Source organism: Bubalus kerabau, chromosome 14 (assembly GCF_029407905.1).
Source record: "Bubalus kerabau isolate K-KA32 ecotype Philippines breed swamp buffalo chromosome 14, PCC_UOA_SB_1v2, whole genome shotgun sequence".
Taxonomy (NCBI): domain Eukaryota; kingdom Metazoa; phylum Chordata; class Mammalia; order Artiodactyla; family Bovidae; genus Bubalus; species Bubalus kerabau.
This window is the reverse complement of record NC_073637.1, coordinates 65,098,597-65,119,037: the sequence shown is the minus strand read 5'-3', so window position 1 is coordinate 65,119,037 and position 20,441 is coordinate 65,098,597. Positions and strand designations below refer to the sequence as shown.

The window sequence follows — 20,441 nt, the reverse complement described above, 5'->3', positions numbered from 1 at the left end:
CACTGCCTCGGGGACCTTGCACTTGCTGCTTGTGTCATTCACTGCTTCACCTCTCCATTTCTTTTTTTTCCACCTGACTAAATTCCTCCTCCTTCAAGTCTCAGTTTAAGTGTCGCTTCCCCTATAATCCACTCTTATGCAGCCCCATCTCTATCTAAATTAGACCTGTGTTAGTCTGGGCTCTCCAAGCTAAAGACTCCACAATGGGATTAATTTGGCAAGAATTTGGGCTTCCCTGGTAGCTCAGCTGGTATAGAATCCGCCTGCAATGCAGGAGACTCCAGTTCAATTCCTGGGTTGGAAAGATCTCCCAAAGGAGGGCGTGGCAAACCACTCTGGTATTCTTGCCTGGAGAATCCCATGGACAGAGGAGCCTGGCAGGCTACAGTCCATGGGGTCGCAAAGAGTCAGACACAACTGAGCGACTAAAAGCATATTACATCGCACAGCATGTATGATGTATTTTTTATTAAGTTTTAATTTGAAATTATTCCTTTTTTTTTTTTTTTGATCTGTGAGTATTTGGAAGAGTATCTTATAATTTCTAAACATGCAGTGTTTAACGTTCATCTTTTTGTTATTGGCTTACAATTTAATTATAATGTGGTCAGAGAATTTAGTCTGTTTCATAAGAATTCTTTGAAATGGGTGGTCTTGCTTAATGGCTTGATACAGGATCAATCTTCTTATATATCATGGGTGCTTAAAAAGAATACTCCTATCTTTTTAAAATTCAGTTTGAAAAAAATCTCTTAAAAGTAGAGTTAACTCATTTTCACTTATTGCAGTGCTGAAATTATAAGGTCTTATTTTTCACAGGTTATTTGGTCATTTTTATTTTTGCTTACTTCTGTTTCATTGATCAATATTTCTTTTTTTTCCATTATTTTTCTCTAGTGATTTTCTAGTAGCGTGATCTTCAAACTGTTTGTTCTCAGAATCCTTTTACACTCTTAAATTGTTGAAGTCCCTAAAACATGTGTTTGTGTGAGTTTTATATGGACTGTAGTCTGCTGGGCTCCTCTTTGTCCACGGGGTTCTCCAGGCAGAAATACTGGAGTGGGTTGCCATGCCCTCCTCCAGGGGATCTTCCCAGCCCAGGGATTGAACCTGCCATCTCATTATGTCTCCTGTATTGGCAGGCAGGTTCTTCATCACTAGTGCCATCGTATATATATGTGTATATGTATACACACAGACATATATATTATAATTTGCCAATCTAGAAATTAGAGATGAGAAATATAAAATATATTTTATTATTCAATTAAAATAATGATTATAAACCCATTGCATATTAACATAACATTTTAAAAATGAAAACTAATTAAAATTTCCAAAACGAGGAACTTAGTGAGAAGTGCTGTGTTTTATATGGACTGTAGTCTGCTGGGCTCCTCTGTCCATGGGATTCTCCAGGCAAGAATACTGGAGTGGGTTGTCATGCCCTCCTCCAGGGGATCTTCCTAACCCAGGGATCAAACCCAGGTTTCCTGCATTGCAGGCAGATTCTTTACTGTCTGAGCCACCAGGGAAGCCCCTTAGTGAGAAGAGTGGTGTTGATTTATATTTTTGCAATTCTCTTTAATGTCTGGTTTCATAGATGACAGCTGGATTCTCATATCTGCTTCATTCAGTGTGTTGCAAAATGTTATTTTGGTTGAAGTGTATGTGAAGAAAATCCTGCTTCATGCTGATAGTTGGAAAAGAAAGATGTATCTCTAAAGCCTTTTCAGATAATTGTAGATATTTGGATACTACATCAAAACTTGGCAGGTGGGCTCATTCCTAGGGTGGACTGTGCTCTTAAATGTAAGGAGTGCTCAAGGGTGTAGAGGGCATCTGGAAGTTTCCTTTGCATAGGTACAGGTGAAGTGCAAGGGGGCAAACTGAAGGTAGGACTCAGTGGAGGGTTTCTTGTTGTCTTAAAGCTGAATTTCCCTCTGTGTTCCTTCCACAACCCCCTTTGTTTCATTTGGTAGTTTGAAATTATTCTAGGCATTTTCCCAAGTTGTTTTTCTCTCTGGTTCTAGGACCCTTCCAAAGACTGATCCCTTCTGTATTCAAGAAGTGAACACGTAGCCAGTTGTTATGACTGGCTTGGTTATAGATGCTGAAGACTCTGAGTTAGAGTTTTCCAAGCTCAGTGGGAAAACCAGTTCTCACTTACGCAGTAAGTGGGAGTGCAGTGCTCTTGACTTTGGGTTCTCCTTATTCCAGTCTTCTGCTTTCTGTCTTCTAGAATTGCACAAAATTCCTGTTTTCACATTGACTACACATTATTACGTGTCTCAGTTCAGGGAAACTTTTGAAGGAAAAGTAAACACATGAAATGGTCATGAGATAGAAATCTGTCCTGCAGCCTTTTAAGAGGCTCTTATTTTTTTTTATTTTTTTCCTGCTGGAGATTTGAGCATGATAAGTTTCTCTAAAGAACTGATTCTCTTTTTAATTTCTGAAGCTGATTTGGCTTTAAGATGATTTTTTTTTCCTTTAAAAATTGAATTTTGGTCACTACTGAAATATAATGTTTCTGATATTTCCTAGTTTTTTAATGTATGTTTTTATTATGTCAATTATTTAACATTTTCTACAGGATATTTAAAAACAGATGGCCTCTAACTGTGTCAGATTAAATGTGGATAAGGTGTAGTAGTTATTCTTCTCCATATGCAGTTTATTTGTGTTACCTGCCTAATACATACCCCACAGAAAGTTTCAGCAGCTTGGAATTCTACAAATAATTAAAACACATAATCTCTGTCTTCAAGGATCTTATAGACTTCCACTTTGTGCAGTATTTTTAGAACTTTGGATTTAGGTATTGTTTCATTTACTTCCATGTAAGAAAATCCCCTGTCACATTGGTCTCTTGTATCTGGTCTGTTTTCTAGTTCCTTCTTTTCAAGTAACTTTTTGGATTATGAAAGTAGAGCATAGTCAAGAATTGACAACAAGGAAAAAGAATGCTTAAGAGCTCAGGCTCTGGGATGCCATCCTGGTCTAAGCTGACTGCTACGTGACCCTAGGCATGTAACTTAGCACTTTGTTCAACGTCCCTGTCTGTGTAAAGGGCTTGGTTACCTTTACGACTTTATGGCTCCAGTAAAGAATAAACGTATTAACCCGTGTCAGGAGCTTAGAACACCATCTGGCATATAGTAGGGGCTCAATAAGTATGTGTGCTGCTGCTGCTGCTAAGTCGCGTCAGTCGTGTCCGACTCTGTGCGACCCCAGAGACAGCAGCCCACTAGGCTCCCCTGTCCCTGGGATTCTCCAGGCAAGAACACTGGAGTGGGCTGTAAGTATGTGTGACTTATTAAAGACTATTTGAAAAGTGAAAAAGAAAAATTCACCCATAATCCCTGTTAATATTTTGGATTTTGACTTACATACACACAATTTTAACCACTTTTAATTATTTCATAGATTGTAAACTCTACAAATTCTCTCCATTTAAAAAATTATTTTCTTGTCCTCTTTCTTTTGCTTTCCATTTTGGTAACTTTTTCCTCCTGTTTGTTTTTACTGCTTGATGATGTGCCTTTCCAGTTGCTTCTTAATTATATCCCTAATCCTCTGAGTCCTTGATTAATTAATAGGTGGACGAAGGATGCTTGTGTATGTGCATACTCAGCTGCTGAGTCGTGTCTGAGTCTCTGTGACCCCACGGACTGTAGTCCATGGGCACCAGCAAACCTAGGGCCCAGGTGAGAGAGACCTTCAGTCAATGGATCAGTGTGTTCTGCAGTTAATATATTTTAAGTGGAACTATCTTAATTTTAAGAAACAAGTTTTGTTTTAAAATGCACTTATTTTTAAGAACTGTGCATTTTATATGGTTTATATGCATCTAATATGAAAGCATTATAGTATTTTCACTGAATTAATCAAAATTCTCTTTGTCAAATATAACCATCTTCAACATAAGACTATCGATGTCACCCCGGACTTTTGGATTCATTTTATTTCCTTTGACTTATATATGGATTTGGTCAAGGGCAAAAAGAGTCATTAAGGACAAATGCTCAGTGTAGAAACTTCCTAATCAATTTCAACCCTTCTTCCAACATGGAAAGTATCTGTTATCTCTTGTGATTTGCCTCTAGCAAGCACCAGAAGGAGGGATTTATTGAAAGTAGCTACTAGTGAAATGACTAACATCCTTGGCATTTAAATTGTGACATTTCCCCTGGTCAGCATGGTTGGTTCATTTGTTTCCATTTGAAACTCATATTCTGTTACTGGAGAAAATGCCAGGATTTCCAAAGAAAGAATGATTGTCAGTTCTTAAATCTTGCCCTTAAGTTTAGGATCTGAATATAGTCTTTTTTTTTTTTTTTTGTCTTTTTGGCTGAGAAGCTGAAGTGATTATATGTCAGTAAGCAGTTACGTTAAATCAGCTACAAGAAATTGAAGTGGATGAAGATTAAATTCCAAGTGCTGAAGACTCAGTATAAGAAGAGGCATTCTATTTAGAAAATAGAATTCATATAATCTCAAGATAAAGGTTGTGTGTGTGTGATAGAGAGAGAGAGAGACAGAGAGAAGGAGGGAGATATTGAGACAGAGAACATAGCATGAAATCCTGAGAATCATTTTAAAACATCACTTCTTCTTTTAATTGAAGTATAGTTGATTTACACTATTTCTGGTGTATAGCAAAGTGTTTCAGTTATATATATGTGTGTGTTTGTGTGTATAATGCTGCTGCTAAGTCGCTTCAGTCGTGTCCGACTCTGTGTGACCCCATAGACGGCAGCCCACCAGGCTCCCCCGACCCTGGGATTCTCCAGGCAAGAACACTGGAGTGGGTTGCCATTTCCTCCTCCAATGCATGAAAGTGAAAAGTGAAAGGGAAGTCGCTCAGTCGTGTCCAACTCTTAGCGACCCCATGGACTGCAGCCCACCAGGCTCCTCGTTTCATGGAATTTTCCAGGCAAGAGTACTGGAGTGGGGTGCCATTGCCTTCTCCTGTGTGTATAATATATATGCACTATTTCTTTTCAGATTCTTTTTTGTTATAGGTTATTACTGTGCTATTCAGTAGGTCCTTGTTTATCTATTTTATATATATAGTAGTGTGTATCTTTTAATTCCATACTTCTAGTTTATTCCTCTTCCCCATGTTTCTCTTCTGGTTACTGTAAGTTTGTTTTCTATGTCTGTGAGTTTATTTCTGTTTTGTAAGTAAGTTCATTTGTGTCATTTTTTTAGATTCCGTATGTAAGTGACATCATATGGTATTTGTCTTTGTCTATCTGACTTACTCCACTTAATAGGATAATCTCTAGGTAAAACGTCACTTTTTCTTCCTTTTGCCTGTGTTGCAAGACATGCAGGAACCTGCCTGCCCTTCCCCACCTCACCCCCCCAACACACACAGTGGGAGCAGAGTCTTAATCACTGGACCAACTGGGAAGTCCCAAAACTTCACTTTGTAAAGAGAGGTGGAAAAATTCTTTTGTCCCCAACTCGAGTCAGTGTTGGGAATGATAGACAACAGGTGGGAGGAAGGGTCACGTACTGCAGACCTTTGCTGAGTAGAGCTCAGTCCTCTAGTTTTGCCTCTGATCTCCAAATAAGTCTGCTTGATTTCCTAGTGTGTAGCTCATATTTTGGGGCTTCCCAGGTGGCACTAGTGGTAAAGAACCTGTCTGCCAATGCAGGAGACATAGACATGTGGATTCAATCCCTGGGTTGGGAAGATCCTCTGGAGGAGGGCACGACAACCCTCTCTATCCTTGCCTGGAGAATCCCCTGGACAGAGGAGCCTGGTAAGCTTCAGTCCATAGCACTGCAAAGAGTTGCACACAACTGAAGCGACTTAGCATGCATTCACAGCTCTTATTTCAGGAGAACAGAAGAATGAATCCTCGTTGTGTTTAAAGTGAAGGTGAAAATTAAGAGTTGAGAGGAGGACACTGTAGGATCCATACTTGTTAAATTAATTTTAGAATTCTGCTGCTTACAATTAAGGCATCTTGCATCTGTGTGAACCCTTTACAGTTCACAACCAATTTACAAATATACTATAAACTGATTTTATCAAAATGGAAAAAATAGCTTGCCCAATCCCTTCATAGTACTTGACTCTTTACTTTTTAACCTTTTTAAAAAATTAATTTTTATTGGGGTATAGTTGATTTACAATGTTGTGATCTTCCTAGTACTTTAAACTCTAACTAACACTTCAATTCTTCAGCTGAACTTTTATTCACTCATTCAACAAATTTAATTGAGTGGCAGGCATCATTCAATGCTTGTGATACATCCATGAGGTAAAAAAAAAAAAAAAGAATCTCCATCCCGTGGAGCTTACATTCTCATGGGGGTAGATAGACCATGAACTCAGAACATAGTAAGTAGGCTACATTGTATGAGCAGATGGTGACTACCAGGGAAGAAAGGGGAAGGGATTTCCCTGGTAGTCCAGTGGCTCAGACTCTGTGCTCCCAAGGCTGGAAAGGGGGTGATGGTTTGATTCTTGGCTGGGGAGCTAAATCCCACATGCCACACCTGGGGATCCCACATGCTGCAACTAAGACCCAGCACAGTCAAATAAATAAATAGTTTTTTAAAAAGAATAGAAGCTGTATAAGGGAGATGTAAAGTTTGGAGGAATTGAGATTTTTAGGGTAGGTGGTATCACCGACTCAGTGGACATGTATTTGAGCAAACTCCAGGAGAGGGTGAAGGACAGGGAAGCCTGATGTGCTGCAGTCTTTGGGGTCAGAGTCGGACATGACTTAGTGACTGAACAACAATGAGGGTGGGTGGCGGCAGGTCACTGCATTAATAAAGGTAGCCAGGATTAAGTCTCACTGTGCTGAGGTCTGGGCAGAAGTTTAGAGGCAGCGAGAGAGTTATGAGGGGATATTGGGGGAAAGAGCATTCCAGAAAGATGAAAAACAGCTGGAGCCAAGACCCGAAGATAGAGACATGGAGACCAAGGAAGAGGATCACAATGAGGGCGGAGGATGACAAGGGGAGAGAGTACCAGGAGGGAAGCTGGGAGAAGTAAGGGAGGAGAGGTTCTGTAGGACCTGGAAGGCCGCTGGAAGGACCTTGACCTCTAAGGAAAATGGGGATAATATAGGACTGAGGATGGGAGTAGCCTGATCTGATTTATGTCTTAATGGGATTTCTCTAGATGCTGCTTTGTTGAGAATAGACTGGAGGGAGGGGGGCACAAAGGTGAAAGCCGGGAGGTTTATTCAGAAACAGTATTAACTCTCTGTTGCTGGGTAACATAGTATCTAAACATTTAGCAGCTAAAATAGCAAACATTATCTTACACAGTTTCTGATGGTCAGGCGTCTAAGAGTTGCTTAGCTGGAGATGGTTGGGGCTCAGGGTCTCCGTAAGACTTCACTCAGGCTGTCACCTGGGGCTGTAACTGATTTTGCACTTGACTTTGACTGCAGGATGTACTAAGCTCCCTCACAGGTTGGTGGTGGTCTTCAATTTCTCCTTAATTGTTGGTTAAGGCTTCAGTTCCTCACAATAATATGGCAGTTTGGTTTCCCCAGAATAAGAGAGGAGAAAGAGAGAGAAAGAGAGAGACTTACCAAAATGGAAGACTTTGATTATCTAATTCTAGGAGTGCCACACTCTCACTTTTGCCATCTGCTATTCATCATATCAAAGTCTGGTACAGTGTGGGTGGGCACTCCACAAGGCTGTGAGTTCTAGGAGGCAAGGATTGTTGGGAGCCCGTAGTGGAGGTTGCCTACCTCAGAGACAATTGCGGTAATCCAAGTAGAAGATGAGGGTGGCTTGCAGCAGCATACTTGCAGTGGAATGGCGAGAGAGGCCACAGTCTAGGTATATTTTGAAGGTAATATCTATAGGATTTTTAAATGAAGTGGATGGAAGAAAATGAAGGTTCATGGATGACGCTGCGGTAGCTGCCTTTTAAGAGATAAGTGCCTAGGGCCAGTCCAGGTGTCTAGGTGTGCTCCTTGACTCAGGGAGGTGTGTGTGTGTGTGCGCGTATATGTGATAGAGTGGGGACTAGTGCTTTCAGAACAAAGCCAGTGCAAAGTTGGAGAAGAGGGATTCACAGATCTTTGAGTGAAGTCAGGCAGGTTGGAAATCCAAGGCAGGTCAGGGACGTGGTGTGGGATAGACTGGACTATGTATGGGAACTCCTGGCTTTTTGATTAACAAATACTACTTTCTTGGTGTAGTTTTAGCAGCTGAATAACTGTTGTTAGATCTTGGTGGATCTAACAACTGAATAACAGTTTTCTCTCCATAATTGGTATTCTTTGCATAGTAAAAATTAAATGGTAGAATATGTAGTAAATGGGCTTCCCTGGTAGCTCAGCTGGTAAAGAATCTGCCTGCAATGCAGGAGACCCTGGTTCGATTCCTGGGTCAGGAAGATCCCCTGGAGAAGGGATAGGCCACCCACTCCAGTATTCTTGGGCTTCCCTGGTGGCTCACATGGTAAAGAATCCGCCTGCAGTGCGGGAGACCTGGGTTTGATCTCTGGGTTGGGAAGATCCCTGCAGGAGGGCATGGCTACCCACTCCAGTATTCTTGCCTAGAGAATCCCCATGGACAGAGGAGCCTGGTGGGTTACAGTCCATGGGATTGCAAAGAGTTGGACATGACTGAGAGACTTAGCACAGCACAGCATGTGTAGTAAATAATATACATACTGTAGGAGTTTGTAGTACAGGAAAGCCCTTAAAAACTCAAATAGGAACAACCAGGGAGTATTTTCTACAAGATGGGATGTTGGTGCTGGACTTTGCTAAGAGTAGAGTTTAGATGGAGAGAAGCAGGAAGGCAATTTCAGGCAGGGGAACAGTCTGAGCAAAAGCATGGATATAGAAATGGGGCTTCTTTGCGGAATTTCAGCTAAATGGTTCAACTCCTTATGCTAAGCAAGTAGGAATAAATTTTGAGAGGTAGGTAGGGGGCTGATCATGGAGAATCCTAAGTATCAGATGGAGGATTTTGGGCTTGATATTACAGGTGGTGAAGAAACATAGAACACTCTTGAAAGTAATTAACTATGAAGGTGATTCCACAGGGCTTCAATAGAGATTGAAGGCGGGGTGGTGGGGGGGTGGGGAAGCTGAAGGATAACGAGACCACTTGGAGGCATGAAGAGATAAGACTAAAACTGTGATCGTGGATACCGTGACTGACTCCATATAAGGGACAAAGAGAAAGTATAATAGCTAACATACATAAGACTTTTATACTGTGTCAATTTTAATTCTGAGAAAATCCTAGAGAGTGCATATTATTATTCTGTTTCATTTGGGAGTACATCTCAGTTTTACAGGTGAGGAAACTGATGCCCAGAAAGGTTAACTAACTCAACCAAGGTTACACAGTTAGTAAGCGGTACAGCCAGGATTTACACCCAGGCCATCTGGCTCCAGAAGCTATATTTTATTTTTTATTTTAAATTTATTTATTTTAATTGGAGGCTAATTACTTTACAATATTGTGGTGGGTTTTGCCACACAGTGACATGAATCAGCCATGGGTGTCCCCTCCCACCTCCCTGCCCACAGAGTCTATATTTTAAACCAGTACATAAGATTTGGCTCTGGATAACTAGGGACAGGGGATGATGAGTTGTGCTCAACTGAGAAATGATGGTTACCTTAGTTCTGGATTGAGTTTAAGTCCACAACAGGACGTCTAAGAGAGAAGCAGAACCGGCTCTTAGGTGATACATGTCTGTTAGACATGAAAACAGAGGATGAATGAAAGCTGTGTGAATCAACAAGGGAGACAAGAGAACCAAGGGCCCAGAAATGATGAGAGTTAGAGAACAGGAAGAGGAAAGGAGAACTTCGGCTTTGCAGGTGGAGCTTGTGGTAAAGAACTCTCTTGCCAACACAGGAGATGTAAAAGATGGGGGTTTGATCCCTGAATTGGGAAGATCCCCTGGAGATCTGCATGGCAGCCTACTCCAGTATTCTTGCCTGGAGAATCCCATGGACAGAGGAGCCTGGTGGCTATAGTCCATAGGGTTGCAAAGAGTCAGACACGACTGAAGCGACTTCTCATGCACGCAGAGTAGCAATTGGAAAAGAATGTTTGGCTGCAGAGGAGAACTGCACTTGTACAGTATCTTAGAAGCCAGGCCAGGCAAGAAGTGAGAAATGGCCAAGAAAATCCAAGGAGATTAAGAACGGAGAGCCGTCTGTTGGATTTTGAGTGCTGCTGCTAAGTCGCTTCAGTCGTGTGCAACCCCGTAGATGGCAGCCTACCAGGCTCCTCCGTCCTTGGGATTCTCCAGGCAGGAACTCTGGAGTGGGTTGCCCTTGCCTTCTCCAATGCATGCAAGTGAAAAGTGACAGTGAAGTCCCTCAGTCGTGTCTGACTCTTTGCGGCCCCATGGACTGCAGCCTACCAGGCTCCTCCATCCATGGGATTTTCCAGGCAAGAGTACTGGAGTGGGTTGCCATTCCTTCTCTGGAGGATTTTGAGTGGAGGTCATTAATAGAATCAGTTCTAAAGAGAATACTTCTAACTATTATTTACTGAAGATCTGTAATGTACCAGGCTCATTGTATGTGAATATCTGAGTTTACCTTTAGAACAACACTGTAAGTCTGATATGATACAGAGGAAGAAACAGAAGCTTGAAGAAGTAAAGTACCTCATCCAAATTCAGAAATTGACAGAGCTGAGATTGAAACTGAAGTTTAACCGTTTTCCCCCTAGATTAAGGCAAAAAGCTCCCAAACAACCCTCCCCACAAAGAAAGACTAAAGCTCTTCTAGGAATTTTTTTTTTTTTTTAAAGAATGGTAAGAAATGAATTGAAACTGATAATTTGACATGAAAACTTCACTGTCCTGGTTTTCTGTGGTCCCAAGTGAAATGAATTTATGTCTGAATTTGTTGACTATTACTGCACATATTTTTAGGAGGTGAAGGCATTATGTGTTCAGTTCTGTAAGCTTTTCCCCAGCAAAGCCTTCCCTCTGTTAGACTCTTACTAATGCCCCAGGGCATGGTAGGTTGTGGTAGAGTGATCTGGAGTTTTTCTTGACCTGTTGGTTATGATCTCAGTCTCATGAATGCTCCTCCTCTTTCACTACTTCAGCTGATGACTCACTCATCTGTTAGTTTTTCTCCCAGCATCAACAAAATGAAGTAGTGGATTAAAGAAACAAATGAAAGACAAAAAAAAAATATCTATGATCTAACAAGGCCTTTTGCCTTGCTGGGAATACTCAGGTGCTAATGTAAACTTTCCTCCAAGGAAGAACAGGGATCAGGTGTATAGTTCAAGGCAACTGAAAATTGCACACCTAAAGCTACTGAAAGGATATTTAAAAAGCTGACTGGTGCATGATTAGAACTGCCATTCCGAAAAAGCAATGATGAAACTCACCCTCAGAAAGTGTTCCAAACTTTTGTAAAAGCTGTTCTGTGAAAACTTTCCTTTCTTTACAGGTCTACATTTTTGCTCAATGTACCAGAGAGATTGTTCTGTTTTTATTAAACCAAGCTTTATTCAACAGTGCTCTGTACCAGAGAGATTATAATCTAAGGAAAAAACAACAACAACAACAAAGTCATTATGCAGTTAAAGGGAAGAGCATAAAACTCCTTTGGCTATCAAAAAATGTGAACAGAAACAGCTAGCAAGGTTGTACTTTCCCAGAATATTTTTTTCTATTGATCGTGTGAAGATTCATCAAGCATTTCTTCATAGAAAAGCTGATGAATCTAGATTTATGAGTGAACGTTTGTGCTGGGAACATATGAAATCAGCAATCCAGGAGACTTCGCAGGACGGAGAAGAAGGAAGACTCAGGAAAAAACGTCTCCAGTGAATGAGGACGCTACTTAGTGTAAATCAAGAGTTGGCTCTTATCCTTCACCCTGGCGCTTCCTGCTAAATTTTGGAAATTAGCCAGTATTGTAATTAACACTCCACCCCCACCCCACCCCCACCCCGCCTCCCCGCTTTTCTTAAGTAAGGAGAGTCAAATCCCCATCTTTTTCAGTGGTGAGGTCACTACAAGTAACGTAAAGCTCTTCCTTCCTGCTGCATGGTTTTAGGAAGTGCACATGATGTGTGGGCCCTCCTGGGCAGCAATTAGGATTCAGATTCTTCTAATTTGCCCTCTAAGTGAAGGCTGCAGAGTGGCTTCTTCTAAGTGACTGGGAGGGGTGGTAATGGCACTGTCCCATGTGGCCCACCAGCACTGCCTTCCCTCTTGGTCCTCCCAGAGACTTCATTTCTCCCACTTACAGACTCTTAGGAGTCTGCCAAAATTCTGTCTCTAAATCCAACTCTATCCTCTGTGATTAGTAATGTCCACAACATGGAAATGCTGTTTTACTGTTAAATCAAAATGTGTAAATTTCTTTTTTTTTTACATTGAGGAGTAGTTGATTTATGATGATGTATTAATTTCTGCTGCACAGCGAAGAGATTCAGTTATGCATATATATATATACATTCCTTTTTATATCCTTTCCCATTATGGTTTATCACAAGATATTGAATGTAGGTCCCTGCGCTATCCAGTAGGGCTTTGGTGTTTAGCTGTTCTCTATGTACTAATTTGCATTGCTAACCCCAAACTCCCACCCCATCCCTCCCCCACCTCGCCTGCCATTAGCAATCACAAGTCTGTTCTCTATGTCTGTGAGTCTGTTTCTGCTTTTGTAGATAACTTCATTTGTGTCATATTTCAGATTCCACACATAAGGGATATCATATGGTATTTGTCTTTCTCTGACTTACTTCACTTAGTATGATTGTCTCTAGGTCCATCTATGTTGCTGCAAATGGCATTATTTCCTTCTTTTTTTATGACTAATACGCCAGTGTATATAAAATATGTAAATTTCTTGGACTCTCCAAAATGAATACAAATGTGCTCCTTTTGTTGGAAAATCCCATTATTTTGCATTACCAATACACTCTTCACTTAAAAAAATTTTTTCCCACATCTGCCCATTTCACCACTGACCAGCACTCTCCTGCCTTTCCTTCAGGTCTTTGTGGAAGCTTTGCTTCCTCCTGGGTCCTCTGGCTAGGTTAGTCCCCTCTGTCATGAATCCTCACTCATGACACTGTTCATTTCTCACGCTCATCACTCATGTAACACTGGTGCTTGCTTTCCCTTCCTGGAGGCTACGTGGGCTACAGGGCAGCGCCCATGTCCTTTGCCATCACACCCTCCACATATAGCTCTTATGGTGTCTGTTGGGCTCTTACGGAAAATAGCTGAGTAAACAACTTCAGACTCCCTTAATTAATGATTACCTTTAGCACTTCTACGTTATAGCCAAAAGTTGTTATGCCCTCAAACTTTATAGGAATATAGAAGTGTGCCGTGAGAGTAATACTTGTTATTGTTGTTCAGTTCCATTATCTTATTGAGTTCTCACAGTCATACTGTGAGGTTAGTAGGGTAGGCATTACTGTGCTTGGTGTTTTAACTTTCTGTTTTATATTGGAGTAGAGTTGATTAATAATGTTGTGTTAATGTCAGTTGTACCACAAAGTGATTCACTTATACATATACATGTATCCTTTTTCAAATTCTTTCCCCAGTTAGGTTGTTCCATGATATTAAGCAGAGTTCCCTGTGCTATACAGTAGGTCCTTGTTGGTTATTCGTTCACATCAGTCAGAATGGCTGTCATCAAAAACTCCAGAAGCAATAGATGCTGGAGAGGGTGTGGAGAGAAGGGAAGCCTCCTACAGCCTTGGTGAGAATGTAAATTGGTGCAGCCACTAAGGGAAAAGGGTTTCTCTCAGAGCTCAGTTGGTAAAGAATCTGCCAGCCATGCAGGAGATCCTGGTTCGATTCCTGGGTTGGGAAAATCCCCTGGAGAAGGGATAGGCTACCCACTCCAGTATTCTGGTCTGGAGAATTCCATGGATTATACAGTCCAGGGGGTCACAAAGAGTTGGACACAACTGAGCGACTTTCACTCACTCACTTCACTAAGGAAAAAACAGTATGGAGGTTCTTTAAGAAACTAAAAATAGTGCTGTCTTTATGTAAGGCAAGAAGAAACCGAACCTCAGGCAGTGTTCCTCCTCGGTAAACAGTGAACAGAGACTCACTTGCAGAACCTGTGCTGCTCCGTGTCACCACACAGCCGAATGGTTAGAAAGGCCTTCCACCAGGATTTTCCCGTTTACTTCCAGAAACTTGGTTTTTACCCTTTTAATTCAATTCATGTACAGTTGGGTCATTATTTTCTCTTTCCTCCCAATCAGTTCCACCAAACCACTGGCACAAAGAGTTAAAACCATCTAAAATCTGGAGACCATCTAAAATCCCACTCTGCTCAATGTGGACTTCCCGCCCGCACCCCCCAATATACGTCACCAATGTCAGTTTCATTTTCTGACCCTCCATCGATGCATGACACCATGCCTCCACACAAAGTGCCCTCAACACAGCCTTTGTTGTGAGTTCACACAGTCTTCCACCACAAAGTGAGCTGGAAGACCATGTACCGTTAGAGGGCCCTGCAGAAATATCAGCAAAAAGGTTTGTCTTTACTGAATGACCATCGGTTCTTGCTGGATGAATTTCCACTGATCGGCATACATGCTGCCTTTGCAGTCCTGCCACTTCTCTGTGTCAGGTTACCCTGAGTAGACCCAGGTGTTACTGAAATACAATGTCTCATTGTTACTTTCTGATTTCATTTCAATGAACAAGCCTGGGGTGTGCTGCTGAGGACTGTGGTGGTTTAGGGGTGAAAGGGAAAGTCACTCAGTCGTGTCCAACTCTTTGCAACCCTGTGGAGTAGAGCCCACCAGGCTCCTCTATCCATGGAATTATCCAGGCAAGAATACTGGAGTGGGTAACCATTCCCTTCTCCAGGGGATCTTCTCGACCTAGGGATCAAACCCGGGTGAGTCACCTGCATTGCAGGGGGATTCTTTACCATCTGAACCACCAGGTACTTGAGTTATTATTGAATCCTCCTTAAAAAATGGCTTTGATGGTCATTTCCTGTTTTACCTGAGTTTGGCTTGTTTAGGACCGACAGCTCCAGCCCCTCTTGTCTGCTGAAGATTCTCCAGGTGCCTCCTCACTCTCCATGATGATCTTTTATGATCTGTAGCTTCGATGCCCTTTAAATATAGTAGGATCCCATGGAACACAGGACTCATGTACAGAGTTCATCTCTTTCCTGTTGCTTCGCATCCGTTTGATGCATCATATCTACAGTACGCCTTGCGCCTTGTTTCTGTAGCTTCTATTGCCTTTTACATTAAAGGACATGGATTGGTCTATAGGGAAATGGCAATCCACTCCAGGACTATTGCCTGGAAAATCCCATGGACAGAGGAGCCTGGTAGACTACAGTCCATGGGGTTGCAAAGAGTCAGACATGACTGAGCGACTTCACTTCACTTCATAGTGTAAATTACACTAGATAAAACTGTTTTTTAACTGCCATTAACATGCCAATGACTTTTAATGTGTTGCACATATTTATACACTAGAACTTACAGAATTAAATGAAACCTGTTCCCTCCCAAGGTTTCATTCTAATATATATTAATGAAGGATAATCAAATAAAATGATTTGGCTCCTGAACTGATTGATTATGAAAAGCTGAGTGTGAAGGGAGTCAACTTACACTACTTCTACACTACCTTTTAAAGGCCATTATTACCTCTCCTGGACAGTAAAGAAATAAATCAGTGGCTTTATCAATGTGACGTGGCCATCACTTTGGTCTTAATCTTCCTTCTCTTCCATTCTGGGGAAGTACAAATGAACCAAATAATGTGCATATTTTTATTCCACGTGTATATTTAGTGGGAAAAAAGAACACTTCTCTGATCAGGAATCTCATTTCTCTTGCTTTCGCAGTAATAAACGACTGGTGGCCTTAGTGCCCATGCCCAGTGAGCCTCCATTTAATACCCGAAGAGCCTACACCAGTGAGGATGAAGCCTGGAAGTCGTATTTGGAGAACCCCCTGACGGCGGCCACCAAGGCTATGATGAGCATCAACGGTGACGAGGACAGCGCGGCCGCGCTTGGCCTGCTGTACGACTACTATAAGGTAGACCTCGGAGCCTCGCCTCCCTCCGCCCTCGGCCCCTAGGTCCGCTCCTCTCTGTGGGCAGAGAGAGCAAACTTCGTCCCAGGCCAGAGAACCTAGGGTATTTCCACACTCACCGTGGAACTCAGCCTCTTCCTTGTCTCGTTGCTTCCCTGCTTTCCCGTCTATGAAGCCCAACTTCACCCCTGCCCAGAGGGAGTTTTCCTTTTCGGATACTGACTACCGTGCCCTTTCACAAGCATACATCAGTTCAGTTCAGTTCAGTTCAGTCGCTCAGTCGTGTCCGACTCTTTGCGACCCCATGAATCGCAGCACGCCAGGCCTCCCTGTCCATCACCAACTCCCGGAGTTCACTCAGACTCACGTCCATCGAGTCGGTGATGCCATCCAGCCATCTCATCCTCTGTTGTCTCCTTCTCCTCCTGCCCCCAATCCCTCCCAGCATCAGACTCTTTTCCAATGAGTCAACTCTTCGCACGAGGTGCCCAAAGTACTGGAGTTTCAGCTTTAGCATCATTCCTTCCAAAGAAATCCCAGGGCTGATCTCCTTCAGAATGGACTGGTTGGATCTCCTTGCAGTCCAAGGGACTCAGGAGACCTGGGTTTGATTCCTGGGTGGGGAAGATCCACTGGAGAAGGGATAGGCTACCCACTCCAGTGTTCTTGGGCTGCCCTTGTGGCTCATCTGGTAAAGAATCTGCCTGCAATGCAGGAGACATGGGTTCAATCCCTGGATTGGGAAGATGCCCTGGAGAAGAGAAAGGCTACCCACTCCAGTATTCTGGCCTGGAGAATTCCACGGTCCATGGATTGCAGAGTCGGACACAACTGAGCAAGTTTCACTTTCACATTTAATTCCTACTTCATATCATATTGCAGTACTTCTTTGCTGCCATTTTTACTTTATGACTTTTGGTGAATAAAGAATATTACATTGTGTGGCTGTACCGTAATTTAGTTATTGCTGTTTTGGGACATTGAGGCTGCTTTTATTTCTTATTTTATTTTATTATTATTTTAAAATTAAGTAATGTGGGACTTCCCTGGCAATCAGTGGTTAAGACTCTGTGCTTCCATTGCAGGGGGGCGTGGGTTCCATCCCTGGCTGGGGAACTAAGATCCCTCATGATGCATGGTGCAGCCAAAAATAAATAAATTAATAAAATGAAATAAATAAATGAAAGAATGAGAACCTTTATGTTTTTGTTTATTTTTTGGCTGAACGCTGTGATGTGCAGGGTCTTAGTTCCCTGACCAGGGACTGAACCCAGTCCCGTGGCAGTGAAAGCAGCAGTAAAAGTGTCACGTCCTAACCACTGGAGTGCCAGGGAACTCCCTAGTTTGCTTTTAGATATTCCATTTTATAAGAAACATCAGGATGAAAACTTTTGTAAGAAATATACCAATGAATGCTTTTATGGTAGACTTTTGCAGTAATTCCAAAATCTGTCTCCCTTTGTTTCACCAGGCACTCAGTATTTATTTTGAAAAACTCTTAAAACAAAATGAGTGTAATTCACTTGCATTACAAAAATACTTGTCACAGGTACCTTCAAAATAGGAGTATTTCAGGAAATTGAACAAACATTGGTCTGTCTCTACTATGAAGGACTATATCTGGTATGACCTGCTTCCTTAGAACCATTGAAATGTAAAAAGTCAACAAGTATTTACTGATTGAGGATATTCATTGCCTGATTTGATTGTAAACACCTGGGCTTATGCTGGGATTGGCACAAAGGTGAAAATGGCTGAGTTTATTTTGCCGGTTGGGCGCAACTCTTTAGAATAAGCACTAAATCCTCCTCTTGCCCTCTCCCTCCATCAGGAGAAAATCACACGGGAGGAATTTCTATTTTAGTTAAGCGTCAGTCTCGGTTTCCTACTTCCTTCCTGCATCCCAGTTCCTGTTTCCTTCCAGCAGTCTCCACCATTGCAAGTTGTGCTGCCTCCTGTGTCTCTCCTAAACCCGAGTTTTCATGCTTTCCAAGGATCTCCCACCAACACCAACACCAGTACCAACCCTGGCACTGACCGACCACCCCCAAGCCTACTCTTTGACCAACGTTCCCTAAAATTATTCATTCCTTTTCCAGCTTCCTCTAATTTTCTCTATTAAAACTCTAAGGAGGGCTCCCTCTGTGGGGAGAGAAAATAGAGTCAAGCCAAGTTGTGCTTGTTAGTCTCTCAGTTGTGTTCGACTCTATGTGACCTTATGGACTGTACTGCCAGGCTCCGCTGTCCATGGAACTTTCTGGGCAAGAATACTAGAATGGGTTGCCACTCCCTTCTCCAGGGAATCTTCCCGACCCAGGGATCGAACCCGGGTGGGTCTCCTACACTGCAGGCAGATTCTTCACCATCTGAGACAGGGAAGCCCCAAGTTGTGCTTATTAAAGATGAGATATTGAGTTGGCCAAAAAGTTGGTTCAAGTTTTTCTGTAAGCTGTTATGAGCAAACGTTTTGGCCAACCCGATACAAGGTTTGAGTAACTCATAGGTTGGCCCATCCAGGCTATTTTAAATGAGGATATTATTGACTCAAATAAATGCATCTTTTATGGTTAGAAAGTTCTGAAGAAATAAAGGAAAGGCATTCTACTTGCACCCTTGCAGTCTAGGCTGACTTTTCCCCCTTACTAAGAGAGCTGGAATTGGCAGATTTCACAGCTCTCTTGTGAAGGTGTACAATTCCCAACATGACTCGTGACCTAGCAAAAAGGGGTTTTAAATTTGGGAACGGGGGTCCACATGAGAGGAGGTAGGGTCTAGTCTCCACTTCATGCAAGCAGGGCAGTTTCCTACACGGAACAGGAAGCACCCGAAAACAACTGAGCCTGAAAAACAAAGATGGACTCTCGGCAGGCTTTCTTTTCTTCTTTTGTTTGTGGCTGTTTTATATATTTAAATCCTTTTTGACTGAGAAGCTAATTTGAAGAACACAAGGATAATTTCTAAACGTTTTGGGGTGAACATTTTCAGAATGTATTAAGGATGGTACAGAACTTATCATGTTAGACTGTTCCAAGTTCTAGGCTACTTCTTGAGGGTTTCGATTTATTAGACTTTTGTGTTAATACTTAATGTCTGGAAATGATCTCATCCCTAGAAATTGCAAAGCAATTTTTATTTATTATAAAAAATAGTTAAGCTTGACACTCATTAAAATCTGGTAACATATCATTAAAGTGACTATGATTTAATAACTTGGGTCATTAAAACTTTTTGGTAACCTATATAACTTCATTAAGCAAATATGTTAGTAATAGTTTTACAAGACTATGAAGAAATATATTAAGATAATTTTGAAGAAACATATTGTTCTTATTTTTTAAAAACAGATTTTATTCCATTACTATCATAATTTCAGCTATCTTTATTAGATGACAGTTTTTTCATATTAATGAAAAAGAGAAATATACCTTGAAACAAAACTCATTAGTAATTTAGGAAAGAATTTAATTTCCCATAGGCTCAAAGAATAAACTATTAGTAAATATGGTACCTAGATTACCTGTCCTTTTGCACATTATTAATATTAAAAGGAAAGTTGAAATTTTACTTTCATAAATATTTTAAGATACAGAGTAGGGAGTTTACATAAAACTCAATTTGAGGATATGGAGAAAATGGAACCCTCCTAGCTATTGGTAGGAATGTAAATTGGTTCAACAACTGGAAAACAGAGGTTTCTCAAAAAACTAAAAATAGAACTACCATCAGTTCAGTTCAGTCACTCAGTCGTATCCGACTCTTTTCGACCCCACGAATTGCAGCACGCCAGGCCTCCCTGTCCATCACCATCTCCTGGAGTTCACTCAAACTCATGTCCATCGAGTTGGTGATGCCATCCAGCCATCTCATCCTCTGCCGTCCCCTTTTCCTCCTGCCCCAATCCCCCCCAGCATCAGAGTCTTTTCCAATGAGTCGACTCTTCGCATGAGGTGGCCAAAGTACTGGAGTTTCAGCTTTAACATCATTCCTTCCAAAGAACACCCAGGGCTGATCTCCTTTAGAATGGACTGGTTGGATCTCCTTGCAGTCCAAGGGACTCTCAAGAGTCTTCTCCAACACCACAGTTCAAAAGCATCAATTCTTCGGTGTTCAGCTTTCTTCACAGTCCATCTCTCGCATCCATACATGACCACAGGAAAACCCACAGCCTTGACTAGATGGATCTTTGTTGGCAAAGTAATGTCTCTGCTTTTCAATATGCTATCTAGGTTGGTCATAACTTTTCTTCCAAGGAGTAAGCATCTTTTAATTTCATGGCTGCAGTCATCAATGCAAGGAAATAGAGGAAAACAACAGAATGGGAAAGACTAGAGATCTCTTCAAGAAAATTAGAGATACCAAGGGAACATTTCATGCAAAGATGGGCTCGATAAAGGACA

General features: G+C 41.8%; 1 protein-coding gene across 1 annotated transcript in view; it reads left to right on the top strand.

Annotated features, from left to right (window-relative positions):
* The window catches only part of GRHL2 (grainyhead like transcription factor 2), a 172,645-nt gene that overhangs the window by 29,035 nt on the left and 123,169 nt on the right, over positions 1-20,441 (top strand). Inside the window, exon 2 of the mRNA XM_055546510.1 lies at positions 15,852-16,047. Coding sequence (XP_055402485.1) covers positions 15,852-16,047 — 196 coding nt within the window. The remainder of the gene's footprint in view (positions 1-15,851; positions 16,048-20,441) is intronic.